General features: G+C 41.8%; 1 protein-coding gene across 1 annotated transcript in view; it reads right to left on the reverse strand.

Annotated features, from left to right (window-relative positions):
- Window positions 1–7,123: 7,123 nt before the first annotated feature.
- Window positions 7,124–19,548, reverse strand: part of Cacna2d3 (calcium voltage-gated channel auxiliary subunit alpha2delta 3) — an 811,541-nt gene continuing 799,116 nt past the window's right edge. Inside the window, exons 36-38 of the mRNA XM_051140839.1 lie at window positions 10,991–11,103; window positions 10,689–10,771; window positions 7,124–7,526 (exon numbers count right to left, since the gene is read on the reverse strand). Coding sequence (XP_050996796.1) covers window positions 7,434–7,526; window positions 10,689–10,771; window positions 10,991–11,103 — 289 coding nt within the window. The 3' untranslated portion in view covers window positions 7,124–7,433. The remainder of the gene's footprint in view (window positions 7,527–10,688; window positions 10,772–10,990; window positions 11,104–19,548) is intronic.

A 19,548-nucleotide genomic window follows, 5' to 3' on the forward strand; every position in this document is an offset into this window, starting at 1 on the left:
TGTGTGTTTGTGTGCATGCGCGCACACACACACCAGGGGCCCAAGGGGTTGGCTAATGTCTCTGACCCCTAAATTTCTTCCCTAAAAGCATTTTCTCATTGGAAATTTCTTGGGTATTAGCAGGACTCCCTCCAGCTAGCCCTGAGCTAAATAATTCTGTGTCCCACTCCATAGTCCAGTGAGGACGGTTCCAAGGGAGGCAGTGGCTCCTGGGAAGTAAGCACCGTCTGAGCCAGAAAGTTAGTAGTTGTGCAGCGCTGGCTGCAGGAGGTCTGGCACTGCGTTTGGCATTTGAAGGATGCGGTGCTGCTTTGGCTGCTAATTATTCACAGGGTGAGCAGGATTGTCTATATTCTTCTTATCTGACATGGGAGTAACCCTGGCTCCACGGGTGTAAGGATGCAGGGTAAGGATTTCATGATAGAGTTGTTCAGATGGAAGTCCTTGATTCAAGCTGTCTAGGCTCTGTCTTGAGACCACAGATAGTTGCCTATCCCGCTCAAGTCTCATCCTAGATATTGGAATGAGTCTGGTATGTACGGCACAGTGATGATTAGTGTCTGAAGGTTTAGCATTGAATTCTTCATGCTTATCTCCTCAATGGTGCTGCGTCCCTGCGATGTCCCTGTGATGTCTACAAAGTGTCCCCTGAGCCTCTTCTGTGGGAGATTCAGTGATATAATTGGAACATGAATGCTCTGGTCTCATCAGTGTGTCACTCGCTCGCTGATGGGCTGGTAATTCAGTGGCCTTACTGGGAGTGTTAGGAGGTAGCACCTAAGGAAAGAACTGTACAGTTTGACTCTGACCCTTCTCTCTCTCTGCTTCCTGGTGCCTTGAGAGAACCAGTGTTCATTCACCTGCCCCTCCTCCACCATGGTGTTCTACAACACCTCAAACCTGAAGCAATAGGTCCAAGAGGATTGACATTTCTGAAACCATGAGCCAAGATACGCCTCCTCTCCTTTAGGTTCCTCAGGCATTTCTCACAGCAATAATGACTGACACACTCCGTCTTCCTCTGTATCATCATTGTCATCGGTATTAATGAGGCCATTTAATTATGAGTGCCTTGATGTCAACTTAACTCTGATAGAAATATAATTGTCAGACAGTCACACATGACTGTGCTGAGATATACTGACTGAGGAACTCATCTTGTTGAACAGGGTCAGGAAAGATATCTGAGGGGGAAAAAAAAGAACATGCTCAGATGAAAAATGGCTCTTAACGGTAAAAGGTGCAACTCTTAACTTCTATGGATCCCTAAACTTTGTGGTTTCATTTGTTAATAACTGCTTTCCATTTTTCTTAATGATTTTGACATAAAACTCAAGCCTATATTTTTCAATGTCTATGTATGTATAGTATATTTGTATGTGCACATGTGCGGGTGTGGGGGTGTTTCTGTGAACCCATGCACACATGTACAAAGACAGAGGAGAAATCCAATGTCTCGCTATGTGGCTTTCTCTCTTATTCCATGGAGACAGAGCCTCTTGCTGAACTTGGATCTCTGCATCTTTCAGCTAGGCTAGCCAGACATTAATTCCAGCGATCTTCCTGTTTCTGCCTCCCAGAGCTGGGGTTACAGGCATGTCTGACCTGGCATCTTATGTGACTGAAGAGGAGCCGAATGAGCCTTAGGCTTGTACAAGAAGCACTCTTACCTACCAGCTTATAAGCTTTAATACTATGTACCAGGCTTCTCCTCCTCTCTCCCTCTTCCTTGCCACCTCTTTGTCATTCAGGAATAATGTGTTTTCCATCATAGATGCATGCAGGTGTATATGGTTGTGGGTAACTTGAGTCAGGTCCTCAAGGCTGTAAGGCATCGATGGTCTGCGGTGCTGCTACCTGGGCTTTGTGCTCTTCAGTTGGTCAGTCTGCTCGTATTCCTTAACCCTTCCTTCTCAAGCTTCACGCTTCCCCCCTGAGAACATCTGACCACAGGCTGCTGTCAGCACCTGTGAGTGCTTTTGTGTGGTCTTGAGAAAATAGCGCTCTGTGTGGGAAGCAGTCCTTTGATTTCTAATGCTGTTGTATCCAACCTGCTCAAATACACACATTCATCTGACCCACTCATCCATCACTGAAGGAATCTAGGAAATATGGCACAGTTGAGATTATATGTCAGACTCAGAGAAATGATTAAGAAAACACACATTGTAAAGAGCTCAGCAATTAATAAGAAGCAAGAGATGGTAAATCGAGCACCCAGTGTAATGAATTCACTCAGCTTTGCAGTCAAGTTTGGCTTCCTTGCCTCACATCTGCCATGTCCCTTCCACCTCCTTCCCACCAAACAGTTGTACCCTAGACACTGTGACTAACCCCCCAGGCAGCTTCCATTACACTCAGTAAATCAAGGCAAGGCTTCAAGATATATATTTGTAGGAGGTTGCTCTAATGTTCTTGCAATCTCTGAAGTTAGGGTATTTCTGTTTCTGGTGATCTATTACTTTAGCAAGATTTTCCAAGGGGTATTTCACCCCAAAATAATTAAGAATCCTTCCTAAAAACTACTTGTTTTTCAACCTCACTATAGCAGAGACAGAAAAGAATATATATGTATATGTATATGTATATGTATATGTATATATATATTATTCTGCCCATATATCCATCTTCATGTATATAATTTATTGTATATATAAATATATACAATTATCTATACATGCACACATACAATAATAAAATAAAAATAAAGTGAAGAGTTATCTAGGAAAATACCTATCAGGAGTCTCTGGCTGCTGTAAAAATATGTCCATGTATGCATGCACTCACTCCTGTGCACACACATGTGCATGCCCATGTATGCACACGTGCATGCACACACACACACACACACACACACACACATAACTGACTGTGTATTAAAGAGTTATGTTTTATCTAAGTAGTTTGATGTGTCTATTAGCATTTGAATGATGAGTATGCAGTATTAACATAATAGCAAAGTAATTACAGCAGTGCCCTCTAATTACTGAGTTCACTGTACCATACATCCTGTGCAACTAGACCTGGTACCCGATGAAGAATGACTGCATCCTTTAAAGCAGAGCAGCACTGTGAGATGTTTGTCATAAACGCCATTACTGAGATGGAGATGCTGAAGCTGAAAACTATTAGGTGTTTTGACAAATCCCACAAGGAGCGAGGTGTGGAGCTGGGACTCAAGCCCCAGTATCTAACTTTAAATATAGCATATGCACCATGTTCCTTCCATGCTGGTATCAGAATAGCATGGAAAGTAGGACATAATGTAGCACAACAATGCTAAACTAAAAATAATACTAATGAACATTATTCTAGAAGCATGGATGAGTCGCTTACTGTGGTTTTGATGAGGTGGCGGGGGGGGGGGAGAGTGCATGTTTTATTTAGTCTATATTTCCTAGTAATAAGTTGATAGAATTGTAGCATTCCTCCATATGATACAACTGCATCTAACCATTTCAGAAGGCAAAAGTCTATCTTGTCATTGCTGTTTCTAAAATTATAGAAATGAAATGAAATACATGGAGGTATTTACCTTGGGACTGTGGGACGTATAATACAGTGTAATATTCCTGGGGGGGTGGGGTTGAACAATGTAGATATCAGCATAGCACAACAGACACACTCTGCTGCACCCTATGCACAGTATATGCTTGTAACACACCCATTTTATGTACTCTTATCTACTACAACAGAGACTAATGATGGGATTCATGGTATTGTAGTCAGTTAGCATATTGTTTTATTACTATACTAACTGCTGTGGTGCAGTCAGTATACGATTGAATGTTTAATAGTCGATGGAAAAGATCTCAGACAGGGTGGTAGGACAGAGGAATTCCTCCCAGGTTCAAAATAGGAAAGGACCCAAATTACTCCCATGCATAGTGATTTCAAGGTTTAGTGCTGTAACGATGAATCAATTGTGTCAGAGCTCATGGCTCTGCTTTTGGGAAACAATGCCAGGCACACTGAGGACATGCCCAGCACAGACTGGTGGGATCTGGATTTACCCTTTTATTTGTCACTGCTTAGATCACAGGTGTCCTTAGCATAGTAGCCGCATTGTTCTCTCAGCTCTAAGACTGGCAAAGTGGTTGTCAGGAAAATTACACAGAGTATGGTAATTTTATCGTTTCTGAGGCCCATGAGGGTGGTGTTGAGGCACCACATTATGGAGTAGCAGCAACACAGATCTCTCTGTGAAAACAGGGGATGGAAGCTTGATACTGGTGTCTGCTGGCAGGTTAGACAGCTCAATAGAATTTATGTCTGGGTAGAAGTACACTTGCCTGAGTCTTGACAACATATAGTTTGGAAGGAGTAACATGGTAAAAGCTGAGCTGGTGGCAATGTAAATGGAACAAGCTCTTGGGTCTTCTTCTGGCTTCAGATTCCAACTTTGTCCATCACTGCCTGTCTGACTTGGTCTGGTAGTGTAACGTCTCCCAGCCTTACAGCTGCTGTCTGCAGCATGCATGCATCTTCTCATAATTGGTACCTACACTCAGCCCCCTACCCTCTTCAGTGGTGGCAATACTGCCCCACAGCTCACACCACAGGGACTCCTCTTTCCATCCTTACTGCTTGCTGATTTCCTTAAAGTTTGACCGAGGGTTTGCTCTGATTTCAACACTCTTCTCTGAAAGGAGTGTGCAGTGTGAATTACAGACAGCACTCCTGCTCAACTGTCTATGTCTGTATTCTCTTATGGAGAGACAAAATGGGGTGAATGATCCCCCAATAACTTGCCATGGAGCAGATGATAAGGTCACGATATCAGAAAAATCCTGCAGTTCAGGAAAGCTGAAAATTCTTCCAGACGCTGATATAGAGGAAAGATAAAACCAGCCTACAGGCTGCATGGGAAGAGCTGTTTCCTAGGGTGTCTCTGATGAGAGGGAATCAAGATGAAGCTCAAAGACAGATGATGGAACAGGTATGTGACAACCATCCCAGAAGGAGCAGGAACTGTGATAGGCCTGAGCAAGAACCACACCGAGCATCAGCAAGGCAGAGAAGATTGCAGAGCAGTGGAACACAGCAGGTATAGAACAGAGTGGTACATGGTGGCTTTAGGAAGGCAGGCAGAGCTCAGAGCTGAGATTTTGCAGGGCCATGGATCAGTAGCAGTTCTTTAATATGGCTTCTAGTAGCACCCTCTAGCCTTCTAAATTTTTTTAATGCCTAGGTTCTGTGCCTCAATAGTCTAGACCCTTGAGCAATACCAAGTGAGTCTAAGAAAGAGAATGCTTCGGTGGCTATGTAGGCATACAGAGATATCGGTATGCTGCTGTGGTCATGTAGGATAAGGATATGTGACTGGGTGTTGGTTTAGAAACATTGCTTTAGCCGAGTGCATGGAGAATGAAGTGTAGACTGAGTTGTGATGTTAAGTACATAAGGATGCCGTATGAATCAGGCCTGTGACAAGTGACTAAGCAGGAATCACAGCTGCTACCCAGGCTTGAGTTAAGGGACAGTCAGATCTGGTGGTGTGGAGCGCAAAGGTTCTGAGGCCCACAGCATTATGGGCTAGGGGCACAGCATTAGTAGGCATGGTAGAATCTGTAGAAGGAACACATTTGCTAAAATTGGATTGAGAGTTGTCTTTGGGACATGGTAGACTGGAGGAAGTTATTTACTGGCAAAGTTGATAAAAGTAATGCCCACTTGCTTGGTGAAGCCTTTGGAGTAGACAGCATGAGGGGCATCCTGGGCCATTCACAGGACTGTGATAAGCCACGATGCCACAAGGCATAGTGTGACTCAACTCCGCTGTCTTTTAAGTCACAGCAAAAAGGGATTCCACTCTGCTGTTAAGAGCCGTATCAAGCATGTACTTATAAATATACATTCTGCACTATCAGTAGTAAACTGTGTGCTGTGACATAGTTGGCTTCTGTTCTGCCAGTTCCTTGGAACTATCATGGAGTATCGTGGATCATGGGATACTGATTTGTTAAAAAGTTACATTATCATTACCTAGTATTAATTATAATGTGTTATTTGTTACATGTGACAAGTACATTTATTCACTTCCTAGTGCATACAAGTGAACAGCGTGGATGGCCACCTTTCTATGACCCCCATGGTGGCAGCTACTTTTTTGTTTGTTTGTTTGTTTGTTTTTGGTTTTTGAGACAGGGATTCCCTGTGTAGTCTCAGCTGTCCCGAACTCGCTTTGTAGACCAGGCTGGACTCAAATTTTACAGCGATCTGCCTGCTTCTGCCTGAGTGCTGGGATTAAAGGCATGTGCCACCACACCTGGCTGGTGAAATTATTGTTAGATTGAGACCAGGGCTGGGGGCGCAACCATGTTAAGGAGCATTATCAGTAGAGTGTCCTTATTCCCATCTACTATGGGACTATTTTAGAAAGAGGTGAGAGTGGTAACACTGTTCTCTTGTCGTTGTTCTGAAAGCTTAAGTGGCCACCAGATGACTTTGAGATAGCCTTCCTGTGGTCCTGTAGAACAGGGCACTTTTTTTTTTTTAACCTAGGCAAGGAAATTATTCCACCTTATTTGGTTACTATGACCCAGCGAATATGCTTTCTTCGGTTTGGGAGCCAGCATTTCAGGAATGGTTATGGGCCTGGGTAGTTTCACGTCCTGTAATATCTAAGATCTGGTTTCACCTCTTATTTATGGGCAAAACCAGAAGCCAAGTCCTAAAGAAATGCACTTCAGAGTCTCTCATGGTCATTCTTCATTTCCTCCAAGCCTTTTCAGAAGAATTTCCTGAGATTTATGGCTTCTTTATTTCCACCCTTAAATAGTTCAGCACGCCACTATTAAGAGAACTTGTGCTCTCCTCCAAAGTATGATTCCTCTTGAAGTCTAATTCAACAAATCCGGGGTTCGGTGTAATGGAATCTCCCCAATGTAGATGATAGCTTGATTTACTTTTGTAAATATTTTTAGGATTTGAATGGGGCATCTAAATGCTTAACTATTTGTCTAGAGTTGGCTTTGGGGGCGCATTCTCTGGCCATGCCATTCTTACTGGTTTCTGGAATAGGTGACTTTCTCTAACCATGCCTTTTTTTTTCCTCCTTTTTTAGGCTGTGTTCTCAGCCCATACAATGATAAATTCCAAACATTGTGATTATGATTTTAATATACTTTATTTAAAAAGTACACAGTTTTAAATTGGTTTCCATGGTTTTCAAGCAGAAGGGACACTGCCTACCCCGTACAGCCCCATTTCTGATGAAGGGTGATCATGTGGCAAACTCACATTTGCATGACTGGCAAAGTAAAAAGATAACTTTTTCTCAATGTATCAGTAAGAGTGTCTATCACGCACAGTTTAAAATCATGAGATGCTGATGGCTGGGCTATGCTTATGTCTCCTATGTCGCACCATATTTGGGTTCACAGTTTATCCATGACTTAGAGCATGCCAAAAGAACATCCCAGTAGTCAGTGTCACCTTGAGAAGAGGCTCCAAAGCAGGGGGAGCAGCAACAGGGCCGCCTGGGCCTGGACACTCGATGCACCCCCACACTCCCTCGCATTCTCCTGTGGGGGAAAGCAGGAGCTGGTTAGAGCAGGAACGGGTTCCAGGAGACCCTACGTTTTTTATAGTGACGAGGATTCTAGTGCCTTTTTTTTTTTTTTTTTTGAAAGTAGAATTTTGTTTTATTAAGTTTATTTATTTATTCACTTTACATGCTGACCATAGCTTCTCCTTCCTCTTCTCCTGGTCCCACCTTTCCACCCTTTTTCCCTTCCCGCCTCCCCTTCTCAGAAAAGAGAAACCACCCCAGTGCATCACATCTCATCAGAACTGTGTGCACCTTTTTACATTGAGGCCAGGGCTTGTATGAATCCTTCAAGTTAGAACGTCAAATATCTACCTGCAGTTGTTGATGCACAAGATATCTAAAGTACTCTTTGAATTACTTTCATTATGTAGGTGTCAGTGGTGTGACTGTAAGTCAGGAAAGGGCATCAGATCAGGTGGCATTATGAGCAACTGTGAGCCACCTGAAGTGGGTGCTGTGGAATCAAAGCAGGGTCCTTCGCAAGAGCAGTACGTGCTTGCGACTGCTGAGGTGCATCTCCCAGGCCTTCTTTGAAAATGATGTAGAGCAGCAGTTTTCAACCTTCCCAGCACTGTGACCCTTTAATACAGTTCTTTGTGTTGTGGCAACCCTAATCATAACATTATTTCACTGCTGTTTCATAACTGTAATTTTACTACGGTTGTGAAACGTGACGTAAATATTTTTTGGAGACAGAGTTTGCCAAACAGGTCACAGCCCATAGATTGAGAACCACTGATGTAGAGCATCCAAGAGGCGAAGGGCTGTTGGTGCGGGAGTTTGTTATAATCCTACAAAAGCACAATAGTTTCTAGTTAGAGGGGGATGAAGCCCTGGAACCAGGGAGCACAGACAGCTCAGAAACTTCTCCTCTGGCCATCTTTATTTGGGGGATAGAAAGCCCTGTTTTGGAAAAATCCTTTTATGTGTTCCTTTCTCTTAAATGCATCTAGACATGTAGCCAGCGCCATCATTTTCCTAATCTATTTGGCTGTTTTCTCATTAATGGACACTCATTCTCTCATCTGCTCTTTGCCAACAGCTGCTAACTGTGAGTCTGTACCATCTGGTGGGATTTGCTTGTGCCTCTGGGATGGGGAGGTAGCCAGGGGGAGGCTGCAAAGCTTGAAACTGTTTTTGCCTCTGAGGTAGAGTTAGGTGCCTCTTTCTTTACCTTGTGTTACTTTAATAACTTTGTGCTTTTAACTAATAAATGCCATTTGAACTTCTTTAAAGTTGCTACTAGCTTTGTTTATCTTTTTCCTAGGCAGGTCGAACCATTTAAATAATTAAATGGGTCTGTTTTGTTCCATAGTTTCTAGTCTTAGACAATAAAGCATCTCTCTAATTCCTAGACTATTTATGAGGCTACTATTTCCCAGGTAAGACTAATCCATATATTCTTTTCTGTATTGGCCATCTCCTTATAAGTATTCTAGAAAAAGAGAAATTACAGATTTTTTATTTTTTTATTTTTTTATTTTTTTTGGTTTTTTGAGACAGGGTTTCCCTGTGTAGCCTTGACTGTCCTAGACTGGCTTTGTAGACCAGGCTGGCCTCAAACTAACAGTGATCCATCTGCTTCTGCCTCCCGAGTGCTGGGATTAAAGGTGTGCACCACCATGCCTGGCTGAAATTACAGATTTTTATATGTTTATCTTATATATAGTTATCAAAGAAAGTGAGCTTGCTAACTCTAGTAACTTTCCCTTTAATTACTCAGTTGTATAAGTATGCAATTCCTGACAGATGTTTATTTTGACACAGGGTCTTACTTTGTACCTAAGTCTGGCCTTGAACTTGCCCTCTTGCTGCCTCAATATATAGATATATTGCTTTTTCAAGACAGGGTTTCTCTGTGTAGCCTTCGCTATCCTAGACTCACTTTGTAGACCAGGCTATCCTTAAACTCACAGAGATCCACCTGCCTCTGCTTCCCAAGTGCTAGGATTACAGGCATGTGCCACCATGCCTGGCCAATATTTTCATAGTGACATTTGGCTTAGGTTTATTGAAGTTTTAAAAAATTCAGCACATATATGAGATATATATATATATATATATATATATATACATATATATATATACACATATATTAAACACATTGCTATTGATTTCCCCATTTAACTATAGAAGCAAAAATTCTTTAAAAATTCTAATTTATCATAATCAAGATATTGACAGTACTTATTATATGTAGTATACTTGCTTTTAACACCTTTTAAACTGGATAGCCTAGAGCAATTCAAATTGTGAGTAATTTGAAGGTGCACAGACAAGAAGAAGGCAGAAGTGACTCTCTTTTTAGCAGTGGACATTCAACCTCTCTACAGTATCTGGGCAAGCTTTGCACATGGTATGAGTAGAAGTGGGCTTCATTTATGAACCTGTTTTCCTTGGTTTCAAATGGCATCACCTATAGCACTGCAGAATGTGTGCAAACTCATCTTTGTCAGGAGTGGCCTTAATTCGTCACTCAGCACCAAAGGTGTGACAACTAAGAGGTTAACAGGCACATGTGTCTGCGCTGCTGCCTAACCAACCCCCCCACCCCCACCCCAGGAGAGTAGTGAACCCAGGCCAACAGGTTTGTAGAAGACAATATCACACTGAAGGGTCAAAGGGCTGGGCAACCCTGACTGCCACTTAGCAGCCACCTCCATCGGTGGTGACTATCTGATAGGAAGTCACCATTTTTCTTGAAGTGAAGTTCCTGTAAACAAAAAAACTGCCTGAAATAAGCAGTGGGAATTCACTTTATCTTCCATTTGAGGTAAATGAACCATGATGGTCAGAGTTGCCATGTGCGGGATAAAAATCCTAACACAGCTAAAATAAGAAAGACAGAAAATGATTTAAAAAAAAAAAAAAAAAAAAAAAAAAAAAAAATATATATATATATATATATATATATATATATATATGGATACCAGGAAAAGATGACTAATCGGAGATAAAATAAAGCACAGACAGGCTGAATATCCTGAGCTATTAGCTGTCTTGTGTCCCTTTCTTAGTTTCCTGACTGGAATTATTTTCTTTCAAGTCAAGTTTCTAGCTGGTGGACCTTGGTCCCTGTGAGGGGCTCTCTGTGAGTGTGATGGGGAGAGAACACACAAGGGCTTTTTAGACTTGCCTCAGGATGGAAGCCGTGGCAGGACTCTGGGCGTCGTCTGATCTTCTGAGCCTTTAAACGCTCGCACTTAAGGGATTCGTTATGTTGACCGTAGTTAAGGCGTGTTTCCGACCGCTGCTTTTCTCACTCTGACTTTCAGGGGGTCAAAACTGGGCACTAAGTTAGCGTAAGCACCTCTCTCTGCCCACAGGTGAAGGATAGAGCCTTTCCCTCTTTGACATGCCTCCCCTCAGCTTTCCTTACGGAAGCTTCCCCTTTGCCGGTTGCAGCCGTAGTGGCTAGGCCCACACACAAAAGGATATACCTGATTTCAATGGGCGCCATGGTGATAGGGGCCACGGACTCACAGGGGCAGCTGCTGTCCACCACCACCATGAATAGATTACTGCTTGGGATCTGCTGGATGACAAAGGACCTGTGGGGATGAGAGGCAAGGAGACAGTGAGAGGCACATACCCTCTGTCTTCATTTCATTCCTGTTGCTTTGATTTAAAAAAAAACAAAACAAAACAAAAAAACCCTGATAATGGAACTGAGGAAGAAAGTGTTTATTTCACAGTTTCAGGTTATAGGTGATCATTGCAGGGACGTCACAAGTCAGCATCTGGGGACAGGTGGTCACAGTGCATGCATGATTAGGAACAGTGAATTCAGGCATTCCTATGTTCGGATCATTTTCTCTACTATTGTACAGTTTAGGATCCTTGGCCTAGGGATTAATGTGTACCACAGTGGGTGGGTTTTTCCACCTCGGTTACAATATACAAGATGAAGTCATGCCCATAAGCCAATTAGATCTAGACAATAGTGCACTGAGACTCCCTTCCTGATGAGTCTAGATTGTGCTCACTTGACACTTAGAGCTAACCACTGCAGCATCTCTCAAATGGAAGGATATGTAGGGACACTTCTCCCCTGGGTGGGAACAGCCATAACATTTTGTGGGAGCAGGTTGAGCGATAGAAAACCTTTCCAGGAGGCTGCCTCCCTCCATGAGGTGCTCTCATTAAAAACACTAAGCTGGAATGAGAAAGCAGCAGCTATATTCACTTGAAGTTAGCACCTTTCTTCTTGGAGAGACTGGGGTTTCATATAGAGAGATCAGTCAATAGTGACTAAGTCACTTCAGTTTTCAGAATGTGCCCCCTTAATATCAAGTTCCATTCCCTAGATCGCAGGGTCCTCACAGTGAAACTCAAGCAGCGTATTTCCCGTCTCCTCTGCCAAAGGCTTCTAGTTTAGTAAGAAAAAGTCCAGAGCATTATTTCATTCTGCATTTGACTTTCTTCAGGGGGTCACTCTTCTTTTCCCCAGAATGTGCTTGTGTGCTGGTGAGAAAAGAGACAGCACATTCCTTTGCCCCATTTCTGTACTGCTCTGTTCTCTATCTGCCCAGAAGAGGGGAGAATGTTTTCAGGGAAGCGGATGCTGGACATTGAGGAGGTTCTGGAATCCATGTTAGTTTCAGAACTAAGACTGGATAGCAACTCCAACCTTTGGTATCCATCAGTCCAAGTGTGGTGGGCTTGATGGTGTCACCATTACCGTACTGCAGTCGTCTGCAGAGACTATGTGGATGTTGAACATCTGGCTGACTACTTGCTCTTGGATGACTACAGCATTGAGGGTTTTCAAAGATTTGGGATGAGGTAGGGTGAGAGCCAAACTCATCATGGCCCATCTTAGTACCTTCAGTAGCCATTCTCCTTAGCTTTGTCCCACTCTTAACATTCTTTATTAGAGACACTCCCTGGGACTACGCTCAGAAGAGCCTCCACCTTCACCAACACCCACACTAAGAATGCTAAGATCACATCAGAAACCTTGCTTTGTTAAACAGCCCACCTCCCTAATGGCCCCACAAGGTTTCAGGAAATGTGCTTAGTTATTATTTTGTTTAGTTAGGTGACCTCAAGAATTTATGTAATTTCCTCCATGGTGATTTGACTCTGTGTTTTGGGGTATTGGTCATTCATTTTTGGCTTAGAATAAATTATCTCCTTATTTTTTTTTTATTAAAGCAGGCACATTATTTTATATCAACAATTCTGGTGCCTAAGATGGACCCCCCCCCTTGAGAAAATGTCTACTTTTGCCAGTCACTTGGATTGCTGCCATGCATAAGCATGGACTGTCTGCATCCCAAACTTCAGCATAAGATGACTCCTCAAGTGGATATAGGTGAGTGTTTTCTGAGGTCAACATCTTGCTTTTGAAGTCCTATTCTTGTTTTATTATTTTGTTTGGGTGTCCATTGATAAAAACATTTGTTGGAACTTCTGTTTATTAACCGTTGGCATTTTTTGTTTTGTTCTGTTTGTTGTTGCTTTGAATGTGGCTCCTCCATCATCTGCATCTGTAGTTTTGTCTGTCCTCCTCCCAGTCTTTAAAAGGTCGACTTTTTAATATAGAATTACAATGAGTATCCAACTGTGAAGATGCCAGGATAAGGTACATTTACAAAAGTAAGTGGATGCTATGCATAGGCAAGGGATGCTCCTCAGGACGCACAATGGTGTCAAGTTTCCCAAACAACTTAATTCCTGGGTCAGAAGAAACGCTACTGGATTATCCAGGAAGACGCGCATAAGGGGTTTTGAGCTCTGCCACCTTCTGTAGACATGTAGGATAAACCCAAGCTACACACGGGGGGGGGGGGGGGGGGGGGGTGGGGACTGATTTCATGGAGAAATCAGAGGAAGGGAAGTTGCTCCCACAGCAGAGCATACACTGCTCAAGACTCCTGGCCCTTTTGCTGGCACAGAAGGCTGGCAGTTTTTGAGAGAGGGGAGCCTTGTGGGAATAGGAATTCACTGAAGGAGAAATAGTTGGGAAGTAATGACAATTTGGTGCTCCAAATGGCTTAGGTCTAATGCTGATGATACCTTAACATAACGTACAAGTATTCAAAAAAAAAAATGAGGGAATTAAGGATGATTGGTATCATGTTTACAATATTGGGGAGTAACTTGATAATGCCAAATTGGATTCCTTGCTTACCAAACTAGAAGGCTTTGGTAGAGAAAGAACTGGAGAGGAAATATCTGGCCGGCCGTGTGTGTGTGTGTGTGTGTGTGTGTGTGTGTGTGTGTGTGTGTGTGTCCTGAGATCTGGTTCTATCTATAGCATCCTTAAAATAGGTATATGCTTTTGACTCATGGGGAAATGTTGGTTCCTTTCCTCACATACATCCTATTGGACTACATCCTTAAACCTGGGTAACTTTCATCTACACATCTTTGTAAATAAAAAAGATGGTTCTCCTTGTAGTACTGCTATTAAGGCCTGGTGAGTACCCCAGAAGTGGTTCCAGGTTCTTCTATCATCATGGAAAAGAGAACCAGACAGACATGGAGATAATAGCAAGCAAAGCAAGAGAATCTAGTTTTTAAAAAAGGGGTGCACTTCCAAGGGAGGAGTGGGCCAGTGCAAAATATAGATCAATGCTGTTACTATACCAAGGCATTGGGGCTCATTTGCAAACTTGGGCCTTTCCGTGTGTGTGTGTGTGTGTGTGTGTGTGTGTGTGTGTGTGTGTTGATGACATGTTTTAGGACATCTGCACCAGTGCCCAGTTTTAGTCAGTCCACCGGGGCTTTCCAGCCTCATACACTCACTCAGTCTCACATCTTGTTCAATCAGCAGACCTTATTAAAAGATTTTTTGTGAACCTTGGGGAAATTTTTTAAACTAGAAAGTATGCAGTCATCACAGAAACACTTTTTAGCTCTGGCTTTCCTTTTTCTCTCCTAACTTTTGTTTACAAGATGATTTCATTATAGCAGATTGCTTCAGCCAGTCCTTGCTAAAATGTGAGTAAGAGTAAGGGCTGGGATCTCCTGAGAAAGAAGGGATTATGTGTGGGAAAGGCTTAAAAAGAACAAGCAAATGAAATCAAAACAGAATATCTTATGTGTGATCTGCTTCACCTAAGACCCTCAGTCCCTATAATATTCACAAATGAAAAATACTTGCAAACAACAACCACAAAAGGTTTGCAATATAATTAGGTGGGACTAATTCACTGTCTTTAAAAGGATGTCTAATTCGCCACATGTTAAGAAAGAGGCACTGGAGTCCATTTAAAGCTTTGTAAATGAAATGTCCCTTTGAAATATAACTCCTTGTCTACTGAATGGTTTGTAAGCATGGAAAATATTTTAAATTGTATCTACATAAGAAGCTTGGCGTTTAGGCCTTAAAGCTCATTAACTGCGTTTGCGATGTAAGCAAAACCTTGTTTTGCTGGGAATCATACCTTTGGAGGCACAAGTGGGCAGATCAATAATTAAATGTTTTAAGTAACTGGGAGATGTTGCATCCATGAGGACACATAGTACCAGGTTGTTTGAATTAGATAATATAACCCTAGATATTGGGTGAGTTTTCATGAGTTGGAAGACGTTAATTAAATATAGGGGGTTAATATTGCTGGTGTAGTCAAAAGCAGATGCACCTTTGATCAACAAGATACCCATGGGCACCCCTTTATAGAGCGCCTAAGAGCCAACTACTGCATAGATGGGCAATCTGGGCAACTATTAGGAATTTATCAATTTGGTAGCTGTGAACAAAATATATTTAAAAATCTATATCTTCAAAATCTTTTTTTTAAATAAAATGTACAATCTTAAGTTTATGGTATAATAAATTGGGTAATAGTCATAAGAGTTAATTTCTAAGAAAACATCAACTAAATAAACTTCATAGTCTGTGTACCCTAGCACTTTGGTTTTATATTATCTTAAAAATTGTTACAACCTTTTATTTTTCTATGTTTCCATACCTGAAAATTGCATTATGAGAATTCAAACATTATTAAGGATCAATAACTAGAAATAGGAAAGAAAATAAATGACTTTGAGAGGACAATGAGATATGTTTTGTAAAGGAGTAGCAGAACATTAGCAAAACCAAACGAATAGTTTTATTCTTTAAAATGCCTATTTCCAAAGCTCGAAAGAGGGGCATAGTATATAGACAAGGAAGGATCTGGGGGTCTGTGACATGGCTGAGAGGGTAAAAAAGTGCTTGCAAAGCCATGGACTTGTGGGTGCTTTTATTCATAGGATTTTCTAAGGACTGGACTGGCATCCAAGGCACAGTGGTGCACATCGAATGATTTTATTGGTGTTCGCTGACAGGACCCTAGAGCACTGCTCTGTTCTCAATAGGAGATGGTGGATGTGTACTCTCGTGTTTCCTACATTGCTTTTCTCACTGAACAAAATGGCCACATCGAGGTGCCTTGGGGGATATTGACCATAGTGCAGCAAAAGAGAGAATGTTTACATGTTAGCAAAGAAGAGATGAGATCGCAAAGCTCACGGAGAATTGGAAAAATAATGCAAAGAACATGGCAACTCACACTGCAGCCCCGTTGGCAAAAGGAAAATGCCAATTACAGCAGTGTAGCAGAGTCCTAGCTGCAGGGGAATTCTGTGGCACATACAAACTTGAAATCTCTAAGGTGAGTGGAGGAGAAACTGCCTTGCTGCAAAGAAGGATCTGCCCCATAGCAACAGCCACTGATGCCATCATAACTTAGGGACTGGTAGTTCAACTCATCCTATCAGAAACCTTGGGTCACTGTGTACTTCAATGGGTGGAAGTCTGCCTGCCATTCAGCATACTGAGCTTTCGGATGAATAGCTATGAACCCAAATCCTCTCCCGACATTCCCTACAGAAACTAGGGAAGGTGTCTACTTGTGCCTACCTATACAGAGTACTAACTTGTTTGTACAGCTTTGTTAAAGCAGGTAATGGTGTTATCGACCCAGCATCTGCTAATGGAGCCTAGGCAGGGTCCCTCTCATACTTTATAATCATGGTCTACAACTACAGGCACTACAGACTCTAGCATGACATGAGCTCATCCCATCTCATTCTGAAGATCTGGAAAGTTGGTTGTAGGTAGCATAGACCCAATCATCTCTCATCTTTTTCTTCAGAATCTTGGCGGAGATCTTGGACTTTGACAGTTGGTACTGAGATACTGACATCTCTTTTTCTGAGAAGCCACAGAACAAACCTCTCTAGATCTCACACCAGTGAGAAGTGGCAGCTACTGCCACGGGCCTTGTCCAACACAAAGTCAAGCAGCTTAGTCCATGAATTGCTGCAGGCACGGCTAGATCATGGAGACAGATAATGATGACATCAACTGAAGCTGAAGGAATCACACAGTTTGCTTCGCCTCTTTCCCTTAACCACACCCAAAGCATCTATAACCCCTAAAAGCTATTTGATAACAGCAGTAAGAAAACCGATGTTATAAACGTTGTACAAACATCAACGTAAATGCACAACCATGACACCTCCAAAGGAGGACAACATTTACCCAGCAAAGGATCTCAATTTGAAGAAAACCTTGAAAATTACTGATAAAATTATGGTTCTAAATAACCTCAGTGAAATGCAAGAGAATCAATTCATCACAATCAACAACAGTCCTCATAGACTGGCCAGTTGTCTTAAGAAAGATCAAGGTGTATGCTGCCTACAAAAACAAAAAAACAACGCCAACAACAACAACAACCATCATTGGCAAACACATGCATAGCTTAAAAAGACATTGCACAGATGGGAACCAAAAGTGATCAGAGGTGGATATATGTACAAACGACAGCAGACTTCAAACAATTAAAAATCTTGAGATAAAAGTGTCGATTCTAGAGGAAGATTTATCAATTTCAAATATTCACGTACCTAAAACTCTGTTGATCAAATAATAAGGCAAAAACTATGTGTTAATGGAAAGAGAGACCTTACTAAATTGGGTGGCTTTGATACTACACTTTCCCCAGTGGCTAAAAATCAAAAAGAAATATCTGAATTGAGTCATACTCTAAGCCAAGAAAGAAGACACAGAATTACTCATCAGACAGTACAGCCGTGCACATTCCTCTTGCTTGTATGTAAGTCTCCAGGATAGATTTTGTTAGGTCACACACAAAGCTTCAATATACTTTTCAAAAATGACAACATATCATGTATCTTCTCTGTCTGAAATGGGATAAAATCACAAAGAAGAATGGAAAGAATATAAACATATCAAAATCAAATATGTTCCTGAATGGCCACTAGGTGAGTCAGGAAACAAAATGGGGAAAATATAAAAACAAATGATGTTGTAACACACTACATCTGTGGAATATAGCAGAGGCAGCAGTCCTGAGAGGAAAGTTCACCAATAAATGCATACCCAAAAGGAATTAAGGCAGAAATAAGTTGAAGATTGGTGTACCAAATAAACCAGTATCTTAAAAATTAAAATAAATGAAACAGCTGGTTTTGGTGAAGACAAGCTGATAATTAGATGAATTAATAACATGAAAACCCAAATAAACAAAGATTAAACTGAGACATTGTGACATATACCTATCATGACTGTATATTTGAATTTAGAGTGCCCAGAAGAAATGCATGCCTGGGAGCACATAGCACCTACCAAAGCTGAACCAACAAGACCAACCAATAGTGAGTAATCAGATTAAAAGTCTTCTGTATTGGAAAAGGTGGCTATGCTGATGATCTCAAAAGCAGAAATACCTAAAGAAGGGCTAATTTCAGTTCTTAATCTATTCCAAAAGTTGAGATGGAAGGAATTCTGTCACAATCTTTATTAGGTCACTCCTCCCTGATACGCAAATAAGAAAAAATATACAAAATGTAGGAGTGCTGAGGTAAGCCTTTTAGAGGCCCACAGAGAATGGTGAGTGAAGCTTCAGAGGCTCCTAAGACTCCTCAAATGGTCCCGATCCACTGCACACAGTGTTGATCCACTAGGGACTCCTAGCTCACTAGTGAAGTCTCCTAATGGATCCGAGGCTAGGGCAGTGACTGCTTCTCCCTTCTTTATGGAAGTCTCCTAAGGTGACTCCCCCACCCAAACATTTCCTAATAGCTACACCAACCTGACTGATTGCTATTGGTGCTTGAGCCTAGCATGGGATGATCTGATTGGCCCTTCAGTCATTTGTTTGGTTTTTGGTTTTTCAAGACAGGGTTTCTCTGTGTAGCCTTGGCTATCCTAGACTCACTTTGTAGACCAGGCTGGCCTCGAACTCACAGCGATCTGCCTCCCAAGTGCTGGGATTAAAGGTGTGCGCCACCATGCTTTTACATGGAACATTAAAGTTAGATCTGCACCTGGAGTCTGATTCCTGGGATTCTGGGTGGGCTCTGTTGCCACTCATCCTCTCCCTCCCCCCACCCCCCAGTTCCTGATCCCCACAAGGAAACATATACTGGTATCAGTGAGGAAAAGAAATGTTAAATTTCTTAATAAAATACCAGCAAACCAAATTCCCTAGGACATCAAATACCATGGCTCAGAAAATCATCTTAGGAATTTAAGGATGGTTGAATATATGCAAACTAATAAATGTGGTATAAACCATCAGCAAAAAAATCATAGCATTATAGCAGATACATAAAAGTCAGTAAATGCAACATTACTTTATAATAAAGACTCAGAATTAGGCATAATAAGAACATACCTCAAGATACTAAGATTTTTTATGAAAATCCCTCTGTGTGTCTGTCCTTCCTGTACACCCCCATACTAAATGGGGAAAAACTGACCCTGTTTCCTGTAAGATGTGAGACAACACAGTATGTCTACTCTCACCACTGTTATTTCGTAGAGTACTGGAAGTGTTAGCCAGAGAGGCAGGGAAGAGACAAACATAAATGGTAAACATTGTAAAGGAAGAAAGGAAGACATTAAAGTGTCCATGCTGCAGATGAAATGATTCTACACATGGAAACACTAGACACTCCATGGACAGCTGTGAACACTAATTAATGCATCATTTAAGTTGCAAGATACAACAAAATGAATGCAGAGAAAATAG

This window comes from Acomys russatus, chromosome 3 (genome assembly GCF_903995435.1).
Source record: "Acomys russatus chromosome 3, mAcoRus1.1, whole genome shotgun sequence".
Lineage (NCBI taxonomy): Eukaryota > Metazoa > Chordata > Mammalia > Rodentia > Muridae > Acomys > Acomys russatus.